At 54.4% G+C, this 21106-nt stretch overlaps 1 protein-coding gene across 1 annotated transcript; it reads right to left on the reverse strand.

The window, feature by feature from the left end:
• Positions 1-4348: 4348 nt before the first annotated feature.
• Positions 4349-7649, reverse strand: FEZF1 (FEZ family zinc finger 1). Its single transcript, XM_054987784.1, has 4 exons — positions 6831-7649; positions 6615-6749; positions 5868-6000; positions 4349-4650 (listed from the first exon to the last, which is right to left on the reverse strand). The coding sequence occupies exons 1-4, from the start codon at positions 7647-7649 to the stop codon at positions 4349-4351; spliced, it is 1389 nt and encodes a 462-aa protein (XP_054843759.1).
• Positions 7650-21106: the final 13457 nt, after the last annotated feature.

Below are 21106 nucleotides of genomic sequence, written 5' to 3' on the forward strand. Positions count from 1 at the left end.
GCCTCCGCTGCCTGCCTGGATCGTGGACGCGAACGGCCTTTTTCTCCGAGCCTGACGTAGCAAAGAGTCACACCGACGCGCTCCCTTCGGTGGGTTGCGGGGACCGATCCACCAAACTCCGGGATCTCCGCTCGGGTACTCAGCAATCCCTCCCGCACCCGATCCAGCCTCCTTCTCCTCCAGCTATTCTATTCATTCGTTAGGTTAAGACCCGCCACCCCCGACGGTCCTTGGAGAGGGAGGCAACCCGGACAGTTTCCGAATAAAACTCCAGTTGTCTAGATTCGGATCGCTTATTCCGAACACGAAACCCACAGGGCCAAAACCAGCGCCGTTCGCGACGGGGTTCGGCAATAATGGGTTCCGGAACACACCTACTCGAGAGTAAGGCCGCTGGGAAGCCACGGGGCTAAATCAGAGCAGGTCAGGTTGGCTATCTGGGTGACCAAAATTTATCAGGGTCTTCGCCAACACAGGCAGGGAAACGAACCTGCAGCTTTCTGCAATGCAAAGCTCCTGATCTGGAGCAGTCCAGAAACTGACAGCGCCAGCCCATGCAGGTTTACACAGAAGAAAGCTCACCGGTGCGCAGTCAGTGCAATCCTAAACAGAGTTACTCAAGTCTAAGCGTAACTCTGTTTAGGATTGCTCTGTGTATTGCATTGTTATAGCGCAATCCTAGCCAGAGGTTCTCCTGTCCAATTCAGAAGCCTCAGAATTACACTATAAATCGCGTGGCTGATCCTTTAGTTGCCTTGAGATCCACAAGCCAGCTAAGCCGTCGCATCTTTGCGCAGCAGCATTTGCGGCGCAATACTGAAACCGTTTTTTCCGGGAAGTAAGCCGGTTGCATAGACCTGAGTTGGATCCTGAACAGACCCGCTTTAGGATTGCTTTGCGAAGCGACTTGGAAGCCGTTTCAGTTTCGCTCCGGCCTTCAACGGCTTTGGAGACTGCGGTTCCGAGCCCCCGAAAGCTTCCCAACCTTTTTAAATAAAGATACATCTGGTTTTAGCGGGCCGGCCGTTTGCCGGAGGAATCCTCCGGGCAGCCGTTTCCGAGATCTCCGGGAAGCGCCACCGAGAGAGCCGCGCAACGGGCCGCCTCGGGAGTCGCGCTTCCCGGCCAAGGGCTCGGGCTTCGCTGGCTCAGGGATCGCGCTCGAAAGGGCTCGGCGGCTTCCTTCGCTTTCCAAGAAGGGAGTTCACTGCGGGCGCCGCCAGGAGTCAAGATCTGGGCTTTCCCTGCCATGTTACGATAGATCTAAAAATTATTTCCCCGCCCCGTTATTTTTATATCATTTTTTCCTGGGGTGGGGAATTAAAGATACTGATAGGGATGACTTTTTTTTTAAGAACCCAACCTACAAAACCGGGGCGAAACAAAATTAACTGTGGGCCGTTCCCTAGTTCTGAAATAAAACCGGCGGCCGGTTGATCTGGTTTGCCGGAGGGCAATTCCATCGCCGGAGATTCCTGCCTGTCTTCGGAAGGACAAGGCTCCTTTCAGTAGCCGCAGTTCAGGTCCCGAACGGCCCGAAAAGGCCAGAGAGGGACAGGAGAAGGCCAGCCGGCCTTACTCTCGAGTAAATGCAGAGCGTCCGCCGTGTGCCTTCCAAACCTATTTTCTCGTTTTGTTTTCCCTGCACTTCTCAGAAGAGACGCCATCGAGAAGGGGCTAAGCATCTGGAGGCGTTTTCGAAGTTCGTTTCGTATACATAAGAGGACCATCACGGGAAGAATGCGACACCCGCCGGTACTTCTTCCCTTGATGGTCCTCCGCCTTCCTTCAAGTACCAGCAACGGCTAAGCAAGCCTCGACTGGCCGCAACCCGAGCGACTCAACGCCACCAGCCACGGCCTCCTCCTTAGGGCGATTCTTTAGCGGGGCACTTTTCAGCAAGAAGCGCGGGTTTGTTACGAGGAAACGTCCAGAAATGTGGCAGGATCCACACACCCCCAATTAGATCCACCAGCGGACCTGGGCGCTGGAGAGCCGCAGGGAGAGCAGAGCACCGGGGCCAGCCGCGTCTCTCCCCGGAAATGGCGCGGGCAAAGCCCCGGAGTCGCTCCGCCTGCTCCCGTCCGGCCTCCCGGGAAATCGTTGCTTTTGCCGGCGCGATTTCTCAAGCCGATTCCCAGCTCTCTCCGCTGGAGAAATTCGCGCGTCCTTCCCCTCCCGGCGGCTCCCCGGTCTTCAGCTCTCGCCTCCTAGTTTTGGAACCTAACCGAGCACTTTTTCTTTCTTTCTTTCTTTCTTTCTTTCTTTCTTTCTTTCTTTCTTTCTTTCTTTCTTTCTTTCTTTCTTTCTTTCTTTCTTTCCCAAACTGCCCTCCGGGGTCCCCTTCTAAGCATCTCCCCCAGGGCTGGCGGGCTGGAGGCTTGCCAAGCCCCGAGAGATTGCTGCCTTGCCCGCCCCCTCGGCCAGCCCCAGAGGGGGAAAGGCCTCGGCCACCGAGGTGGGGATGGGTCCCGTGGCCGGCCGACCCGGTCTTGGCCCGGCGCTGCGATCCCTGCGCTCTCAGGGCCGCCCTCGGGCCGGCGAGCAGCGGTGCTTGGCACTTGCACGCGCGCCAGGCTCAGAGGCGGGCTGGCCACGGGGACCTGCCCCCCGCCCCACCTTCCCCGCCTGAGCCCCGGAACCCGCCCCCCCCCCGCAGCCTCCGGCTCGCTCCATCCTCAAGGGGCCAGCAGCCCAATCCACCCACTTATTTTCTACCAGATCCACCAAGTTCATCCAGGATTATGGGTTTTTTTTGTTCACACGTGCAATAATAATAATAATAGTAATAATTTAAAAAAATACACCGGGAAATTCCAAATCCCCAACTGAATCTCAATCCGGTCCACACGAGCCACGACGGTCAGGGGAGGGGGGCAGGTGAGGGGGGAGGCGAGGTCGGCGGGGCAGCGGGGGGAGGGGGGTGGAGAGGACCAGCCGGGGAAGGAGAGAGCAGGATCCGAGGGCTTCACGAAACCAACCGGTAGGCAAAGTCGATCAACGCGTTGCGGGCGGGGGGTGGGGTAGTGGAATACTATATACAGCCAACAACGCCAAGGGGAGCTGCCCAAGGTTGCCAGATCCAAAGGGCCACTGCAGAGGGAGAGGAAGGGTCGCCCGTGGCCTCCCTGTCCGCACAGGATTACGTGTGTTCGTAAGAAAGGGCCGACACGGGTTCACTTTACAAGTGAATCCGGGAACCATTACCTGGATGCAATCACAGGTTCGGTGCATCTGCCTTGAACGTCACGCGAGCACCTCCTGCGCTGCGCTCTTCCCGTGTCCGGCAGAGATTTGACCTAGAGGTTCGGTTTTCTCTGGGGAGGTGGGATACCGACAAAGGAAGCTCAGCCCTTTTCTGCGAGGGAGACCCCACTTTTTCCGAGCCCAGAGACGTCCCTTGGGAAGGCAGGTCTTCAGTCCAAGCCGCGCTCTCTAGAGCCTGGCCGGCAGGACTAAGCGACCTCCTGGAGGACCGCTTAAAATCGGGGAGGACCCCCCCCCCCGGGACCATTTCGGCTGCGCTCGAGTGAGAGGAAGGGAGAGCCTTTAAAATAAGGCGCATCCCTTCGAGGGGGCGGGCGGTTCTACGGGAGGCGCCGCTGGGGCCTTTTTTCGGGGCGTCGTTTGCCTCCCCAGTCTACACAGCGAGTCAAATCCAACAGCCAAAACTTGCCCCGCTTTAACACCACGCGGGGCAGCGCCCAGTGCCCCAGAAGCGCATCTGAACAAGGGCTGGGGATCGCCCTTCCGCACTAGGCGCAACTATTCCTCGCGGTTCCATTCCCTGGAAAGGGACCGGCCTCTTCAAAGGGCCCTCCTTCCCTGCGGGGACTGGGGAGGCCCCCCTTCCACGGACACCTCTTGCTTATTTGCCTACAGGGCAGCGGGCTTCTGGACTCGGGTCGGGGGTCTTTCTGGAGTCAGGAGGAGGAGGGCTACGCGCCTGGAAGAGGCGCATCTTTCACACGCATCCAGATGCCCTGGAGACCACCCTCCAGTACCGCAGGCTGCCTTCTGGGGTCGAATTTAAAAACGGGAGCGAAAAGAGGAGGGCATCGCAGCAGAAAAGCCCATTTTCGGATTTCCTGGTTTCTTTTTTGAGGCAATGATCTGGCAACCATTGGGCGGCCCCCTCCCCAGCCGAGCTCTGCCCCCAGCCCAATAAATACAGTGTCCTCTGTGGTCCTTGTCCTCACGTCGAGGGGGACGGGGCTGCGTCCAGTCTCTGCGCCCCGCTCCCTTTTGCGGTCTCTCTCCAGCAGTCTCAGTCTGAAAGCGGCTTTGGAGAGAGCCGCGGGACGGCGGCCCTTCGAAGTGCATGCAGAAGGAGCGCCGTCGAGGCGGGTCAGGGGCAGTGGAGCAATGGCGGCGGCTGCGGCTGCGGCGGCGGTTCGGGCTCGCCGGGGGTCCGCGGCAGGCCCAGCGCGGGGGCGCCGGCGGCGGGGTCGTGCAGCTTGCGGACGTGCTTCTTGAGGTCAAAGTTCCTGCAGAAGCCTTTGCCGCAGGTGGGGCAGGTGAAGGGCTTCTTGTCGTTGTGGGTGTGCATGTGGAAGGTCAGGTTGTACACCTGGTGGAAGGCCTTGTTGCAGATATTGCACTTGAACTGCTTCTCGCCGCTGTGCGTCAGCTTGTGGTTCTTGTAGTTGCCTGGGCGGCGAGAAAGAGAAGGCCCGGGGGGAGGCCCGGTGAGACCCACGGAGGAACCTCCGCGCACGCTCCCCCTTCACACATATACACACGTGCCACGAGGGTTGGGGTTTTTCTTTCCGATATCAGCCGCCCGCGCCAGAGTAAAATAGTAAAGAATCCAGTAGCACCTTTAAGACTGACCAACTTTATTGTAGCATAAGCTTTCGAGAACCACAGCTCCCTTTGTCAGATGCATCTGACGAAGAGAGCTGTGGTTCTCGAAAGGTTAGGCTACAATAAATTTCGTCAGTCTTAAAGGTGCTACTGGACCCTTCACTATTTTACAGCTACAGACTAACACCGCTAACTCCTCTGGATCTATCACTCCGGAGTGAATTCGAATTCGAGGGGGCGGATTAGTGGGCATTATTATGTCAAAATAGGACGATAAAAGCGTTTGAACCCCGACGGCTTGGGAGGGATGTGCGAGGAGCTCAAGGGGTCTGGTGCTGAAACGCGGCCTGCGCTCGCCTGCCGTGAGCCCATCCCGTCCCCTGGGCCGCTTCAGGGTCCCCCCTGGCAATCCCCCCCTTGAGCTTTCGCCGCTCCTCCTGCTTAAAAAGAGCTAAACAAAAAAACTCCAAAGAGTGAGAAAAAATTCGGAAACGAAAGTAAGCCCGCGCTGGCACTGGACCCGATCCAGTCCGGACATAATCGGACTTCTGGAGACCCTCCACAGCCCTGAGCCGAGAGAGATTCGGGGATGCTCCCGTGCTTACTCCTAAGTAAGCGAGTTCAGCGAAGGGTATGTTAATTTCGTTCGCTTTAACGACAAAACTTCCTAAACCCGGTTGAGGATCAGGTTCAAACGGCAGCCTGAGCCTTCCAAGGCTAAAAATCCCACCCTCGGTGCTTTTGTAATATTGCAGTGACAGAAGCAGGTTTACTCGGAAACAAGTCTCCGCCAAGCCCAAAGACCCCTCGCCCCAATTCCTAGCGCTCCCAAGCGCCGCCTGGTGCAGATTTCTGTCATGCAAACCGCAGCAGCCTCCTGGGCCGGATCCTGCCCCCCAAACTCCGGGACAGTCCGTTTCCCGGCTGGGTTCAAAACCGGGCTCGGCCTCCTGCTCGCCTGTCCAACGAAGCAACTGCAGCTCGGAGGGACGCGCGCGATTCGGCGCCTTCCCCGAACGGACACGCACCATTTGGAACCGGGAACCGCCGCGGGTCGTTACCTTTTTGGTGGAAGCCCTTTCCGCAGAACTCGCAGACGAAGGGCTTGTAGCCGGCGTGGATCCGCGTGTGCGTGTTGAGCGTGGAGCTCCGGTTGAAGGCTTTCCCGCACTGGCTGCACTTGTGGGGCTTCTCCTGCCAGGGGGGAGAAAGCAAAGGCGCGGCCGCGTTCAGGGCCCAATCCTGGCTCGCCGGAGCCCTCCAGACCCGGCCCCGGCACGCTGTCGCCCCCGCCCGCCTCGCTTGGCCTGCCTGCCGGCTAACCAAAGGGGTCTCCCGGCCGGTTCGCATCCTCGACCAGAGGGAAACGGGGAAAGGCGCGGGAAGGGGCGCCCGGGCTCAATCCTCGCCCGGCGCGCTCTGAGGCGCTTTTGATGGAATTGACTTCCGAGGAAACGTGGCCGCAGGAGACTTACACCGAGCAGATGACCCGAATGGGCGAGAGGAATAAGAAAGAAAGAAAGAAAGAAAGAAAGAAAGAAAGAAAGAAAGAAAGAAAGAAAGAAAGAAAGAAAGAAAGAAAGAAGCGCGCCCAGATTCCACACGCTTGGCCGGCGCTCTTCCGCAAGGGCCTCTGTTGCGCGGCTTTTCCAAGCCGACTGGACAGCGCCCAACCCGTCGCTCCAGCCAGCCGGGCTGTGGGGCGGCCAGAGCGAGGGGCCGAGCGGCAGAGGCCGGGGCGGGAGAAGCTCCTGCCCGGCTCCCCTGGCCTGGCTCCCCTCCCCTCCCCGGGCCGGGCCGGCGGGTACCTGGGTGTGGATGATCTTGTGCCTGCAGAGCGTGCTGGCCTGGCGGAAGCCCTTGCCGCAGACCTTGCAGACGAAGGGCCGCGCGCCCGTGTGCACCGGCATGTGGCGCGTCAGGTTGTAGTGCGCGTTGAAGACCTGCGGGGAGAGAGAGGCGCGCGTTAGACGGCCGGGCCGGGCAGGGCGGGAGACGCGGGCGGGCGAAGCGGGGGCACTTGCCTTGCCGCAGACCTCGCAGGTGAAGACCTTGGGCTTGGCGCCGGGCGAGGCGCGGCTGAAGTCCGCGGCGGCGACGCCCTTGAAGGGCAGCTTGTCGGCGGCCAGCAGGTGCGCGGCGGCGGCGGCGGCGGCTGCGGCGGCGGCGCTGTGGAGCTGGGCGGCGGCCAGGTCCTTGAAGGCGGGCGGCGGGAACTTGTCCGGGCCGGGCAGCGCCTGCAGCTTGTTCCTCTCGGCCAGGTAGGCCTTGGGCGCCGCCGGGGCGGGCAGGGGGCCGGCCGGGCCGGCGAGCGGCGCGCCCAGGAAGTAGGAGGCCACCGGGTGGAGGCTGAGGCCGGCCGGCGGCGGCGGCGGGGGCTCGGCGGCGCGGCCGAAGTAGCCCAGCGCGCCCAGCGCCTGGAAGGACGAGTGGTTGACCACGCGCGGCCGGACCAGCTTGTAGTGCTGCTGCAGCGGGCCGAGCGAGGCCGCCGCGGCGGGCGGCTCCAGGGGCGGCTTGCGGCCCTCGGCGCCGGCCTTGGCCAGCGGCTCGTAGGCCAGCGGCACGAAGGGGATCATGCAGGGCAGGGAGGGCCCCAGGCCCAGCGGCGGGGGCTGCTTGGCCGCCTCGCCCTTGGCGCCGCCGCCGCCGCCCGGCAGGAGCGGGGGCAGCAGCGGCAGGCCTTTGGGCTCGGCGGGGCCCGTCCGGGCCATGATGCGCTCGATGGAGAAGGCCAGCGGCTTGGCGGCGCTCAGCATGCTGCCCCGCGGCGGCGGAGGCGCGCTCAGGCCCTTGGCGGCCGTCGGGGCCGGGTGCTGCGGCGGCTGCCCGCTATTGTCCATGGCTGGCCCGGCCGGCCCGGCTCGCACTGGCGCCTCTCTGCTGCGCCCGTCACTGCCCCGCGGCCGCCGCCGCCTCGCCCGCCAGCCCGGACCGGGAGGCTGCCCCCGCCGCCGCTGCCGCCCCCGCCGCCGTCCTCAGCGCCCCCGCCGCCAGCATCCTCCCGGCCAGCTCGGCCGCCGCCCGCGGAACTGCCTGGCCGAGCCCGGGGGACTCACGCCGGCCCATCGCCGCCTGCGCGCTCCTCGTGCGGCGGACGGCCGCTTTCCTCCTCGCCGCCTCTCGCCGTCTTTTTCTCTCTCAATGGAAAGTGTTGGGTCAATAGCGGCAGCCACGATCCCACCAATCGTTAACTTCCAAGAGGAGAAGGTAAACTAGATAATTGCTCAATTCGCTTCCGACAGGCACTCGGAGGGGGAAGGGGGGAAAGTTGGGCCCCCTCTCCGCCCACCCCCGGCAGCCAGCGGCCACTTTTCATTGGCGCCCGCGCCGCCGCCCCCGCCCAGAGGGAAGGAAGGAGGCGCCCTCCCCTCCCCCTCCCCCTCCCCCTCCCCCTCCCCCTCCCCTTGATCTCCCCCCCCCCCGATCATCCCCGATCTGTTTAAACAGGCGCTGGAGGCCTCCGGATCAATTTTCTTGTTTGCCTTTAAGTGACATCATCTTTTCCTTTTAAAAAAGAGAAAGAAAACACAAAACGGAAAGAGAGAAAATTCAATGTAAAGCAGGGGAAGGAACCCAATTTGGGGGCTTCTATTTGGCAAACAAGGTGCTGCGGGGAAACGGGCAGCCGGCTTGTCAGTTCCAGCCCAGGCGGCCTCCTTTGTGCGCACCTGGGTGCGCGCCTCGGCTGCTCTGCTTCTGCCCCGGCCCCCTCCCTCTCTCCTCCGCCTTCTCTCGGAGGCCCTTCGGAGGTACCCTTTGGCCGTCCAGGGGTTGCCTTTTCTTTTTTGACACCGTTCCTCGCAGGGGCTTCGCCTTCTCAAGGCCAGGCTGCCAGCGAGCGGGGTGCCACAATGCGCCCGGGTAGGCGCACCGAGCCGGGCTCCGGAGCAAGCGGCACGGAAACGAGCGCAAAGACGGCTCAGCAGAGATCGTTTGGAGAACGAAGTTGCGAAGGGGGCCGAGGAGGAGAAAGGGGCCCGGCAGAACCCCTCTTCGGGCAGATTGCAGCCAATCTGGGCAGCCGGCGAGGAGTCCAAAAGGCCCCTTTGCAGCTCGAACGGGTTTAAAATCCCACATTTCACTGAAATCGTTGAAGAGGAAGATGCTCTCCTCTCGTCGGCGTCAGTGGATCCGGAGTTCCAAACGACTTTCCCATAGAGAGGGAGGTGTGTGTGTGTGTGTGTGTGAGAGTGAGTGAGTGAGTGAGTGTGTGTGAGAGAGAGAGAGAGAGAGAGAGCTGACCTGGCGTTGAGATCCAGCCGCAAACCAATATCAGGATATAAAATATTGGGATATATTTTGTGAATGTGGCTAGTCTCAATCTGGGAAAACAAAAGGCAGGTCGGTTTTTGTTTTTTGTTTTTATAAAAAATAGCAAACAAAACGGCGCGCCCCCTCCCCCAGTCCGCGACTTCTAAACTCGGGAAGGGCGTCCATGAAGACCCGCGGAAATGCGTTGCAGGACCCTTCCCGGGCCAGTTGATTGACAGCCTGGAGAAGATCCGCCAATGAAGTCCAACTCTCCCTTCCAGAGACCGGGGCCGGGGCTGTGTAAACATGCCCGAACGGCCTGAATCTTCTCCGCCGAAGAAGGGGAACGGGCAGCTTCGGGGGAGGGAGGGGAAAGAACTCGGGGCTGCCCGTGTTTCCGAAGGGCAGTTGGGAAAGGGGAGGCCGAAACTCTGGGCAAATGGCGTTGAGCAAATCGAGTGTACGGGGGGAGGGAATATCCGTCCCCCAGACTGCTGGTTCTGTCCCACTCCCCCTGCAAGTCTATGAGTGGGTCCCGTTTAAAACGTCCCTTGGGCCTTTGATATTAAGGGCGGCCCTCAGAACAACAAGTGTCTCAACGAAAAGGCTGGTAACTAGAAGTCACTTGCATCGATTTCAATGGGATTTGATTACACGATCTCAGGATAGGGCTGTACGTCGGAATCCACCGGGGACCCCCCCCCCGGCCAAAGTTCGCGTCTCTGTCGCTTGGGCGAGTCTCGGTCCAGAAGAGAGAATCTATGGAGGATACGACGGGGAAGGGGAGAAAAGAAGCAGGGCTGTGTGTGTGTGTGTGTGTGTCGGCCTTCTCCCCAGAGCCAGACCCCGAGGCAGGTGGGTCGGCGCAAACCCTCTAAGGGAAGGGCTCGGGTTCCTTTCTTAGCCCGCGGATCGGTTTCCTCCTGGGGCTGGACCTGCCGCGGGTAAAGGCGGCACAGAACGGCGCTGTCTCAGAGAGCGCGGCGAGGGTCCAGCGCCGGGCACAGGTGGGCTGCTCTCCGCGGGCTCCGCTTCTTTCCCGGCCTGGAGTCCGATTTCTTCGCTACGCTCCGCCCCAAGAGAAGAGCAGGGCCGAGAGGGGCCGCTCGCCTTTCCGCGCCCGAGACAGGCGCGACCCGGCGCAGGTTCCTCGACCCTGGAGAGACGCAGCGAGGCCAGGATCGCTTTGCGCCTTCGCAGCCCAGCGTGTCACCCCCAGCCTGTTTCCTCCCAAGCCGCCCCCCGAGGCCAGCTCCCGCCGGGAGAACGGGCTGCCCCTCGGCAGTGGCCCGGGGGAGCCGCGCTCCAGAAGGCTCCTGTCGCTTCTATTGCAAATCAAACAGAAAAGCAGGAGGGCGAGCCGGGGCGAGCAGGTCTTTGGGCGCAAGGAATGTAACCCGGGCGGCCGGCTCTGCCACCGCCTTCCGTGGCGCCTGCCTCGGCCAGCCCTGCGGGTAAAGGCGCCCTTCGGGGCTCCTGCGCCCGATCCTATGAGGATTGCCTGACGGCGCAGTCTTCAGAAGAAGACGACAGACGTCCTTCTAAATCTCCTGAGGTCAACGGGGCAGGAGGGCCTGGCTATTCCCGGGGCTGCGCTGTGAGTCCCGCGGCTCGGGAAGCCGGTTTAGAAGAGCGGAGCGGTGCTTTGCAGGTCCCTTTGTCTTCTGACTCCCCGGCAAAGGTGCAGAGGGCAGCTCTGCCCCCTAGCGCACCTCTGGCCCCTCAAAGTGTATCCAGCGCTTTATTTCTTTTAAGGTGTCACAAGAATTTTCTGCATCTGACGAAGAGAACTGTGATTCTCGAAAGCTTATGCTACAGTGAAGTTGGTTAGTCTTAAAGGTGCTACTGGACTCTTTTCTGTTTTACAAGAATTTTCGTTAAGGAAAATCATGTTTTCCGGCCGTCTTATTCCTTGATTCTCTTTTTACTGTTTTTATTTGGATTTTTAAGAGTTAAAAAATGGATCCAGAAGGGTGTAACGGTGCCGACGGGCGCCAGGCCAGAGACCTACACGTGCAAATTCCCCCCTTCCAACACACCTGACGTTTGAATCCTGCCTGCTGGATTCCTGCGGGATCGCCTTGAGCTGAGTCCAGGCGCGCCGGCTTGGCCACAGGGCTGAGGGCTGCAGAGGAAAGCTCGCTTTCCAACAGCAAGAGAAACCTGCAGAATTTCAAAAAAGTTTCCACGTTTAAACCTTCCTCCCTTTCTTCCCAGGGGGGAACCAAAGCGGCTGACATCTTTTAGCCCTCACAACAGCCCGGTAAGGTAGCTTAGGCTGTGAGTGTCCAACTGGCCCCAAGTCACCCAGCAGGCTTCCATAGCAGAGGGGCCAGTCGGCTCGGGTCGTCTCTCACTCCAGCCTCTACACCTCTCCGGCAGGCAGAAAGGAGCTCCCCTCTTTGTTCTCACAACAACCCTGTGAGGTGGGCCAGACGGTGACCGGTCCAAAGACACCAAGTCAGTTCCGTGGCAAGCTAGACGTTGACCCTGGACCTCCCCGAACCGCACAGCCTGGGAAATGCTCGTACCCTTGGAGGCGCGCGAAGTAGAAACCGTCATTTAAACGATCTCAGAGGCCGGCGCTCAGGCTAAGCCAGTGCCAAAGAGGGCTCCTGCCACGGTTAGGACGGCAGCTGGCGCCTTAAGGGGGCACAGACCTGGGCTCTTTTTTCGCCCTGCCAGCCGAGGCTCCCCACATCCACACGGAAGTACGGAGATCGCCGGGACTCCCTGCTCAGCGGCTGCAACCCGAGAAGCAAGCCGGCCTTCTGCGAGGGCTTCACCGGGGGCGTCGCCCCGCAGCCGGATTTTCGTGCCTTTCCCGCGGGTCCTTCCCGCCCCGGGGTTCCCCCAGGGCCGTCCTGCCGGATTTCTCCCTTGGCCACAGCTTTGCCTACGCGCAGCGACCGCGCTCTAAACCGGCAGCTTTCGCGCTGGGTTTCCACAGGCGTCCCTGCGCCGGGCAGCTGAACAGCGCCAATTGCCAGAGGAGGCCCGGGGCGAGCTGCACAGTTGAGGGGTCTCGCCTGCCCGTTCCGCTGCGGTTGCTCCGCTGCGAAGGTCCCCCTGGGTTTCACCGCCACCGCCTCCCCGGAATGCCGCGCTGGAGGCAGCCGGGCGGGCCGGGCAAGCCAAAGCCGCGCCTGCCGTCTGGCTTGCGCGCTGCTTTGATCCAGCTGCCGGACCCGGGGATGTCACCAGACGGATCGAACCGCCAGCACTGCTCTTTTTCAGGCCGAACCACAAGCCGATTAAGCCGGAGCATTACTTGGGAGCAAAGTCTGCTTATTTCCGACAAAAGAGCAGAGGCTCGCCCTGCAACCCCCTTTGCTTTCGAGAGAGATTATGAAAAGCCCCCACACGTGAAAGCTGCGATCTTTTGCGTTAGGTGTAGAAGCGGCGGACCGTAGCCAAGACGAAAACCGGGCTGGCTCTTGCGCACGCGGTCTGGTTCAAGCGCTGCAAGCAGCCCCGCGTGGCTTTTCCCGTAGGGACCACGATTCGGATTGGGTTTGGGGGGCTGAAAGATGGAGATGGACAAGAGATCCTGGTGCCTTGAAGATTTGGGGCAGCAGCTCGACTTGCGCAGGCAGCTCTGGGTGATGCAAGGCCCTCTTGGCCCTGCCCCAAGATCCGTTATAGCACCTGCGATCGTGTTTCTCCAGGTTCCCTTCTCCCCCCTCCCCATGAGCCAATCCTGGCTTTCCACCACCACACTGGAGCAGGACCAGCCCAGAATATCTGTTTACAGCACCCATTCGGAAACAGCTGTCCACATCAGAGGAGGTTGCCACCCTCCAGGTGGGGGCTGGAGCTCTCCTGGAGTTACAACTAATCTCCAGACTACAGAAATCAGTTGCCCTGGAGAAAATGCCTGCGTTGGAGGGTGGGCTATCACATTATCCCCTGCTGAGGTTGTCCCTCCTCTCTTCAGACTTCATAGCTAAATCTCTAGGAAGCTGAAAACCCTACTTGGAACTTCCCAACATTTTATGATGGGCCCCCAACCCTGTGGTAGCCATTTTGTGGTTGGGTGCCTCCCTTCCTCCATGGCAGCCATTTTGTTGAGGCACCTACAGACTCAACAAGCTTGAGGCCCCCTGCTTTACAGTGTTGCAAAGAAGGCCGGGATGGAACTGCTCTCATTACAGCTGCTTTGCTGGGCTTCCTGAAAGTAGAGCTGGCCTCAGTTGCAGCTGCGTGGACCTTTTTAGGAAGGCAACCAGCCCTGTGGATGACTCAGCCGTTTCACTGGGACAGCCATTTTTGTCTGAGGCGGCAAAACCAAAAGGGGTATTGTGGCTCCCGAGAGATTCCCTCATTTCTCAGAGCATAAGCACTTATGGGATGGAACCCACTTATTCAGGTAGCCTCCAAATCTTATGATACAAGAAGTCTCTGAAGGGCCGAAGAGGTTCCTTTTTAGTTTTACCCCACACATAGTCATCCAGCGGAAGTCATTGCTGCACACTGCATGAATGAGGTATCTTAAAAAGCAATTTAGTTTTTTAATGCATGCCACCACCTTTCAGCCTGGCAGATAAATTGAGTCACCAACATTTAAAAAAGAACAACACTCTCCATTCTAAAACTATATTCTCAGACCCCGTTAAAATGGAACTGATTCAGGGTAGCTGTCCAGCAGCTAATAACCTGCAAAGGATACATTACACTGTAATACCAACAGAAAAGACAGCTGGTGGACTTTGTAATGAAGGGTGCTTTTATGTGACAAGAAAATGTCCTGAGAAAACAAATGTATAATCAGGATGGAAAAATATTAAGAACCCTTGCCCAAATCTGATGGTGTTTGTATGACATGCAGGAAAGCTAGAAACAAGTGGCAAGATGTCTTTTGAGGCTGTCTGGAGGTTTTACATTCCAGAGAAGTGCAATTGTGTGTTTTCGTATGGGGGAAGTGGCATGACAAAATGTCCGTAAATTGTACTTGGCTCCAATTACAACCCCGTTGCCAAAAAGAGGAACAAGAATGGAGGCAGAAAGAGATTCATTTATTTACTTCATTTATACCCAACCCTTCTCCCCAATGGAGAACCAAAGTGGCTTACTTTGTTCTCTCCTCCATTTTATCCTCACAACTACCCTGTGAGGTAGGTTAGGCTAAGAGAGTGTGACTGGCCCAAACAAGCTTCCATGGCAAAGTCAAGATTTAAACCTGGATCTTTAGATCCTAGTCTGACACTGGCTGTCTTGGATCTTCAGAGTGGAAGTTATTAATGTGAGATAAAACCTCTCGAAGAGAACATGAAATGGGGAAAAAAGAAATCCAAAGTAAAATAAATGATGTTGCCATCCTATATATATATGTATGTAGTTTTATGCACACAACTGTGATTGTGAATTTGGAAGCGGCCTCTCTCTGCCAGTACTGGCCATTGGTGCATGTTGTTACTAGACCTATGAGTCAGAGGACAATCAGGTGGGTTGCCAAACCTTTTTGCTACTGGGCATACATATAGAATGAAGGCATCAGTTTGGTGTAGTGTTTAAGAGCAGTGGTACTCTAATCTGGAGAGCCGGGTTTGATTCCCCCACTCCTCCACTTGGAGCCAGCTGGGTGACCTTGGGTCAGTCACAGCTCTTCCAGAACTCTCTCAGCCCCACCCACCTCACAGGGTGATTGTTGTGGTTATAATAATAACATGCTATGTAAACTGCTCTGAGTAGGCATTAAGTTGTCCTGAAGGGTGGTATATAAATCATCAATCTTCCCACCTCCCCTTTTCACACATGCTGAGAGAAGCAACATAACAACTAGGTCAGTTCAAAACAGGCAGGGTTAGTATCCCCAGAAAGAGCCCCATGGCGCAGAGTGGTAAACTGCAGGGCTGCAGCCCAAGTTCTGCTCACGACCTGAGTTCGATCCTGGTGGAAGCCAGGTTCAGGTATTCAGCCGGGCTCAAGGTTGACTCAGCCTTCCATCCTTCTGAGGTCGGTAAAATGAGTACCCAGTTTCCTGGGGGTAAAGTGTAGATGACTGGGGAAGGCAATGGCAAACCACCCCGTAAAAAGTCTGCCAAGAAAATGTCATGATGCATTGTCCCCCCCATGGGTCAGTAATGACTTGGTGCTTGCACAGGGGACTACCTTTACCCTTTACCTAGTATTCCCCAAGTCTAGGATTTATTTAATAAAACAACCATAGCCTATATAACATAAGCATAGAGGTAGGTATTCAGTATGCACTAATATTTCCCATGGATTTCATCCAGGTAGGCTAGAAACACCCCCCTCTGTCCCACCACCACCCAAAGCAGAACATACTGTAAATATTCTCCATGTCCTGTCAATCTGAAGAGATCTTTGAACAGTGTCTGAAGTGGTATAGCCCTCTATCACCTGTATTATACCACCTCATTCTGTCACGTCTGAGTAAATGTGAGTTACTTGGGTAGGAAAATCCACTTCCCTGTCTCAGTGTGCTTGGATTTGGGTCCCATATTAATGTGCATGTTGGAGAAGTTACTGCATTTCACCTTGACCCCCCATTTCTCCAGTTTTTTCCTGAGAGGGTGGTGTTACATACCAGTATTGAGTTTTTACCAAAAGTTGTTTCCAAGTTTCATTTACAACAGAAAGTAACACTACCTGTATATTTTCCCTCTCCCACATCTGACGCAGAACGTACTTTGCATAGTTTGGATGTTAAGAGGGCTTTATTGTATTACTTGCACAAAACAGTGCACATTCGTAAAACAAAATCGTTGTTCGTTTGTTATTCTGGTCCTCGAATGGGTAAACCTGCCTCATCACAAACTCTGTCAAGCTGGATTGTGCCAGCTATCAAGTTCTGCTATCAGAAATCTAGAACACCATGTCCACTGGTGATTAGAGCGCACTCAACCAGAGCGCAAGCTTCTTCAGCTGCTTTTCTTCGGGGTGTCCCTCCAAGTGAAGTTTGCCAAGCTGCAACAGAGTCTTCCGCAGACACGTTCATAAGACATTATTCTGTGGACACAAATGCCAGGAAGGACTCAGCAGTGGGGACAACTGTCTTACACTCATTGTTTGGTTAATTCACTCACACCCGCCTCCATTGGTGAGTAGCTCACTATACTCCCAATGTGGGGCTGCACAGAAGGATGAAGACAAAAACAGTGTTGCTTACCTGTAACTGTTGTTCATCGAGTATCTTCTGTGCAGACACACATTCCCTCCCTCCTACCCTGCTGTGAGTGTTATTTAATACTATGTATTAAATACTCCGCATAGGCGGAGTGCTGCAGGCTGCTTTCCTGCCAAAGAAGGCTTGGGCACCAAGAAGCGCTTCCTCGTCGCAGTTCATGTTTTCTGGGCCGGGCTCCGGGGCATTTCAGAGCTGGAGGACTGGCAGCAAGCCCATGTGGAGGAGAACTAGACCAAAGAGCACCCTTTACCCACTGCCACGTTTTACAGGTGGTGGAGGAGAGTGCCCTCAAGTTATAGCTGACTTATGGCGACCCTTGGCGGGGTTTTCATGGCAAGAGACAAATAGAGGTGGTTTGCCAGTGCCTGTCTCTGCAACCCTGGTCTTCCTTGGAGGTCTCCCATCCAATTACTAACCAAGGCTGACCCTGCTTAACTTCTGAGATCTGACGAGATCAGGCTCACCTGGGCTATGAAGGTCAGGGCAAGCAGGTCGTCTATATAGGAACTTAAAGGGAGGAAATATCGTCAAGCAAACAGCACCTCAGCTGAAGCTTAAAGAAGCTGTACGTTCTTTCCCAGGTAGCCCTTTCAGTTTTCTTTTATTCAGCTTAACAGCCCACAGGCTATACACTCTAACAAAGTTTAAGAATTAAAAATGACAATTAAAGAAAAGGTTGCCACGTCTACAATGCAGTTTTTACAGAGGGTACTCAGTAATAGTTTTAATTTTGAGGTGTCAGAGATGTTCGAATGCCTCAGTAGCCATTTTTTAAAGAATCTCTCTGGCTAGTTGGTGCTTTGGACAGTGAAAGAAGGTATGGGATAGTGAGTCAACTTCAGCCAATGGGTAGTTGCAGAAGCGTTGATCTGATGGTGTAGAGTAAGATGTTGTTGTTGTTTTGTGGTGGGAACAATTGGTTGTGGATGTGCTATTCAGATCCCACTGCTACCACCAATGAATATGCCACAAACCCACGTGCAACTCAGGCTTAGGCTGACCTTCTCCTACCCTGAGGTAAAACTTCTCCTCTTTAAGCCTATGAAGCTGTATACCGGGCTGGATGGTTGATAGCGTGGTTGATGTTAAGCTTCAACTTTTCTTCTTGTCCCACCCTTAAGGATTATTAAAAATGGTTACCCAGGCAAGTCTTAGTAGGGGACAGATCAGGGGTTTGCGCTTCCTTTTAGCAAAAACTAGCGCACATGGCTTCAAAAGGTAACAGAAGGTTTATTTACAGTAGGTAAAGTCAGAGGGCAGGTAGGCAGATGTTTGAACTGATGTAACAGAAAGGTTTTCATACAGGAACTTCACTTGTGTGAGGCACAAAACACTTAGTATAACGCTAGGTTGCTGGCTTCTTTCAGAGGTTGACACTGCTTCACAGATATTACACTTTATATACTCAAACACAAACACAGCACGACTTTCCCTCCTCTCCAGACTTAAGAGTGCTCCACTGAGACAAAACCCTTCCTAGATACTGGGCAGGCGTTATAGTTATGAGCTATAACCCTGTTCCTGGCACTGAAGGGGAGACTCCTCTCTACCCACTTCCTTGGCCCTCTATAATCCCCAGATCTCTTGAGTCTAAATAGTAGTGCTGGTTTCCCCCACTTTAGTCCTAGGACTAACAGTGCTTCACAAACATCATTTCCTCTCACAGAGGATTCTCTGGCTGACCATCTCTGGTCAAAAGCCAGGCCCCAACCCTCTTTCACTCTCTTGTTTTCCCTCCAGCTCCAACTGACGGCTTCCCCAACATTCCACCCCCATCTGCCATTTCAGGCTAGCCACATTTGGGGGCGGGAACATGTCAATCATAGCCCACTGACTGGAAATCTCAGCATCTGAAGATGAGTCCGTCACAGACGGTATCCTGAGGAAGTGGCCCTTCATCTGGGCTGTCGGAAATGCATTGCAATGTGCAACCATGTAGGACTGCCTCAGTTTTGGGACTACTAGCATGAGGTAATGAGGCTGGTCGAACTGGGTAGGATATTTAATTCTCATGTAGATCTGGAAGCATTTCTGTGCTACGTCTTTTAGAAGGGAGTCCCTTTATGCCAGCCCCCTATCATTACTGCCAGTGGCTCTGGTGCTAAATGTATACATTAAAAATGGTCTCTGGGTGTATGTAGAATTAGTAAGATACTGGAGAGGCAGCCTGTAAATTATCTAAATAAGCATTTATATAAATGTGTAGCCACTTTTGCCCCCCAAACATCTTTCTGCCCTACATTTTATCCTCACAACAATGGCCCTATGAAGTAAGCTTTGCTGAGACTAGCCCAAGGTCAGTTGGCAGGCTTCCTTGTGTGTGCATTTATTTGTTTGTTTGTTATTGTCCATCTTTCTCACTGAGATTCAAGGTGGATTACACAGTGTAATTTGATACAAGCAGTAGCTGAGACATTCAATAAACAATACAATAGGGTGTAGATTGCAGAAATTTGAAAACAGCAGTCACATGCAGAGCTGAAACAATGTTGAAACAAAACGTGATTTGACATGACAATATGCTGAAGTAACAGCCAGTGCCCAATAGCATATAGTCCCTACCCTTTTATTGAAGCATCCCTTTGACCCATTTCCTTACAACACAGTCCTATTACCCATGTAAGAAAGCCCTCCCGAATAATTTAGTTTTGCATAATTTTAAGAAAGCCAGGAGAGTGGGGGCTTGTCTGACCTCTTCAGGAGGCCACTACAGAGAACGTGTGTATATGGGCAACTGCCGATTTTGCCCATTTGCAGAGGGGTACCTGCAGAAAGCCCTGTTCACTCTAACCACTACCACACACTGTCTATATGTAAGGAACCATTAGCAACAACAGTGCAATCCTAAGCAGAGTTACTCCAGTCTAAGCACATTGACTTCAATGGCCTTATACTGGTGTAACTCTTCTTAGGATTGCACTGTAAGAACGTTGGAATAAAAAGGGCACCTCAAAAAATTTACAGCAACTTTAGGGATATGTGACGTGGTGCTTACTTGTCCTAGGCTCACAGAATTAACTAAAGGCTTGTAATGGATTACTCGATAGGGAAATAGCTACAAAGTTGAACTCTGAATTGGAGGAAACAAATATACATGCTGAGAATTCATCAGGGATTCATGAGCATTAAACATGAAGGAAAACTGTATGTATGTAGGAGCAGCTTCAAAATCTGGAGACTTTCAAGGTTATTATTTAGTCTCTGGAAGGAGAGAAAAGAGGGTTGCACTTAGCTGTAACTGTTCATTGGGCGGTCTTCTGTGCAGGCACACACTGGGCTTGAGTGTGTGCAGTCCCAGTGTGGGACTGCAGAGAAACCATGAAGATGAAACTGAGTTACATCAATAGCTCCTGTCTATGATATTCTTAGTAAGGAGGAATTTGATGCCAAAGTTAACATTCCATTTTCAGTGTTAAAGCAGCAGCCACACTCGAAATAATGGTAGAACCTATTTTTGAAATGTGGTTAGGGAAACACTCAAGATTAACATTTTACCTGTCACTTTTTTAGCTAAAGAACAGTTGTGGGGTGTCTGTCTAGGACTGCCTAGTGTATGTTTATACCATTAACTTGTGAAATTACAGTTTTTCTGCACAGTGAGTTTGTCTGGAAGATCTCTGTCAGTGGACGCCTTAAAACAGTTGCATTTTAAAATTTCATTTGAGTATGTTTGGTGGTAAGGTGGAGGTGCATGGTGGGGGAAAGGCATTGTAAGGTATGGGGAAGAATTATCAACCTTTTCTCCTTTACAGCAGTTTATATACATGGAGGGTTTTTGCTCTGATGTGTCATTGGCAAACTTTTGAGACAGGAACGAGTGTACAGTTATTGCAGGAACATTAATCTCATCTGACTTTAGCCAGGAAAGTCAATAGCTTATTTGATTGCTAGTAGGAACTATTAGTAGGAATGTTGGGTCAACCCTCCTTTTCAACCTGTTTTCCCACATGTAAAATGGGAGCGAGTATTGAACTATGTTTCAGCAGGGTAACATAATATAACCCGCAAGTGAAGCGTTATGGGATTTGGTAGGGTAGAAGTATCAGAGGTGACTTGTATATGTAAACAATTGCTGTTAGACACAGGGCAAGTACTAGTGAACAGCCCACAAAATTTTGTGCAGCTTTTGTGTAGGCACAAAAAGGCTTGGGTTTGGGACCCATCTTCTCATCTCACAAGCGCTATCATGCATTTCCCACTTCATGCCAAAGTATAGAAGAGTGAACACAGCAAAGTCCAATGCAAAAATATTTAAAAGAATTATTAGAGTGCATTCCCAACCCTTGCTTTTCTTTTAAAACGAATAATGGTAAACTAAAAAAGGTAAACAGTTTTCAGAGAAAAATCAAATTCCCATTCTTTTCAAAACCCAAATAGTCGGTAACAGTATAGCCAGCCAGCCAGTTTCCACCCTACCCATCATAGGTGAAAATTCCAGAGTCTCATTAATGTGATTTCTACCCAGTATAGAGACTTCTTCTGCAAACAAGTACAACTTTCAGTAAACCAAGGGTAGGAAAGGCCCCTGCAGTTGGCTTCTCTTACAGTCCAACATAGTCACTGGGTATTCTGAATTTCACAACTGATCAATCATTCAGAAGAACACTCTGCAGGCTGGTGTGATGTTAAACCAAACATGTAGGAAGCTGATACATAATGTAAGCCTCTTAGTGGTGCGTGTTCAAGACTCTTTGAAACAACTTGCCTACTTGATATGGTCGTACAGTTAATCCACAGTACGTTGTGCTGATTAACAATGCCATGTTAAGCAGAGTTACAGCCAGCTAAACCCATTGCCTTTATTGGATTTCAAACGGTGTAACTCAGGATGACACTGTCAAACACCTCTGACACAGAGGCTGCTGAAAAGCCACTTCCGATACTCCCGTGGTGCCA

The sequence above is a fragment of the Eublepharis macularius genome, chromosome 9 (genome assembly GCF_028583425.1).
Source record: "Eublepharis macularius isolate TG4126 chromosome 9, MPM_Emac_v1.0, whole genome shotgun sequence".
Taxonomy (NCBI): domain Eukaryota; kingdom Metazoa; phylum Chordata; class Lepidosauria; order Squamata; family Eublepharidae; genus Eublepharis; species Eublepharis macularius.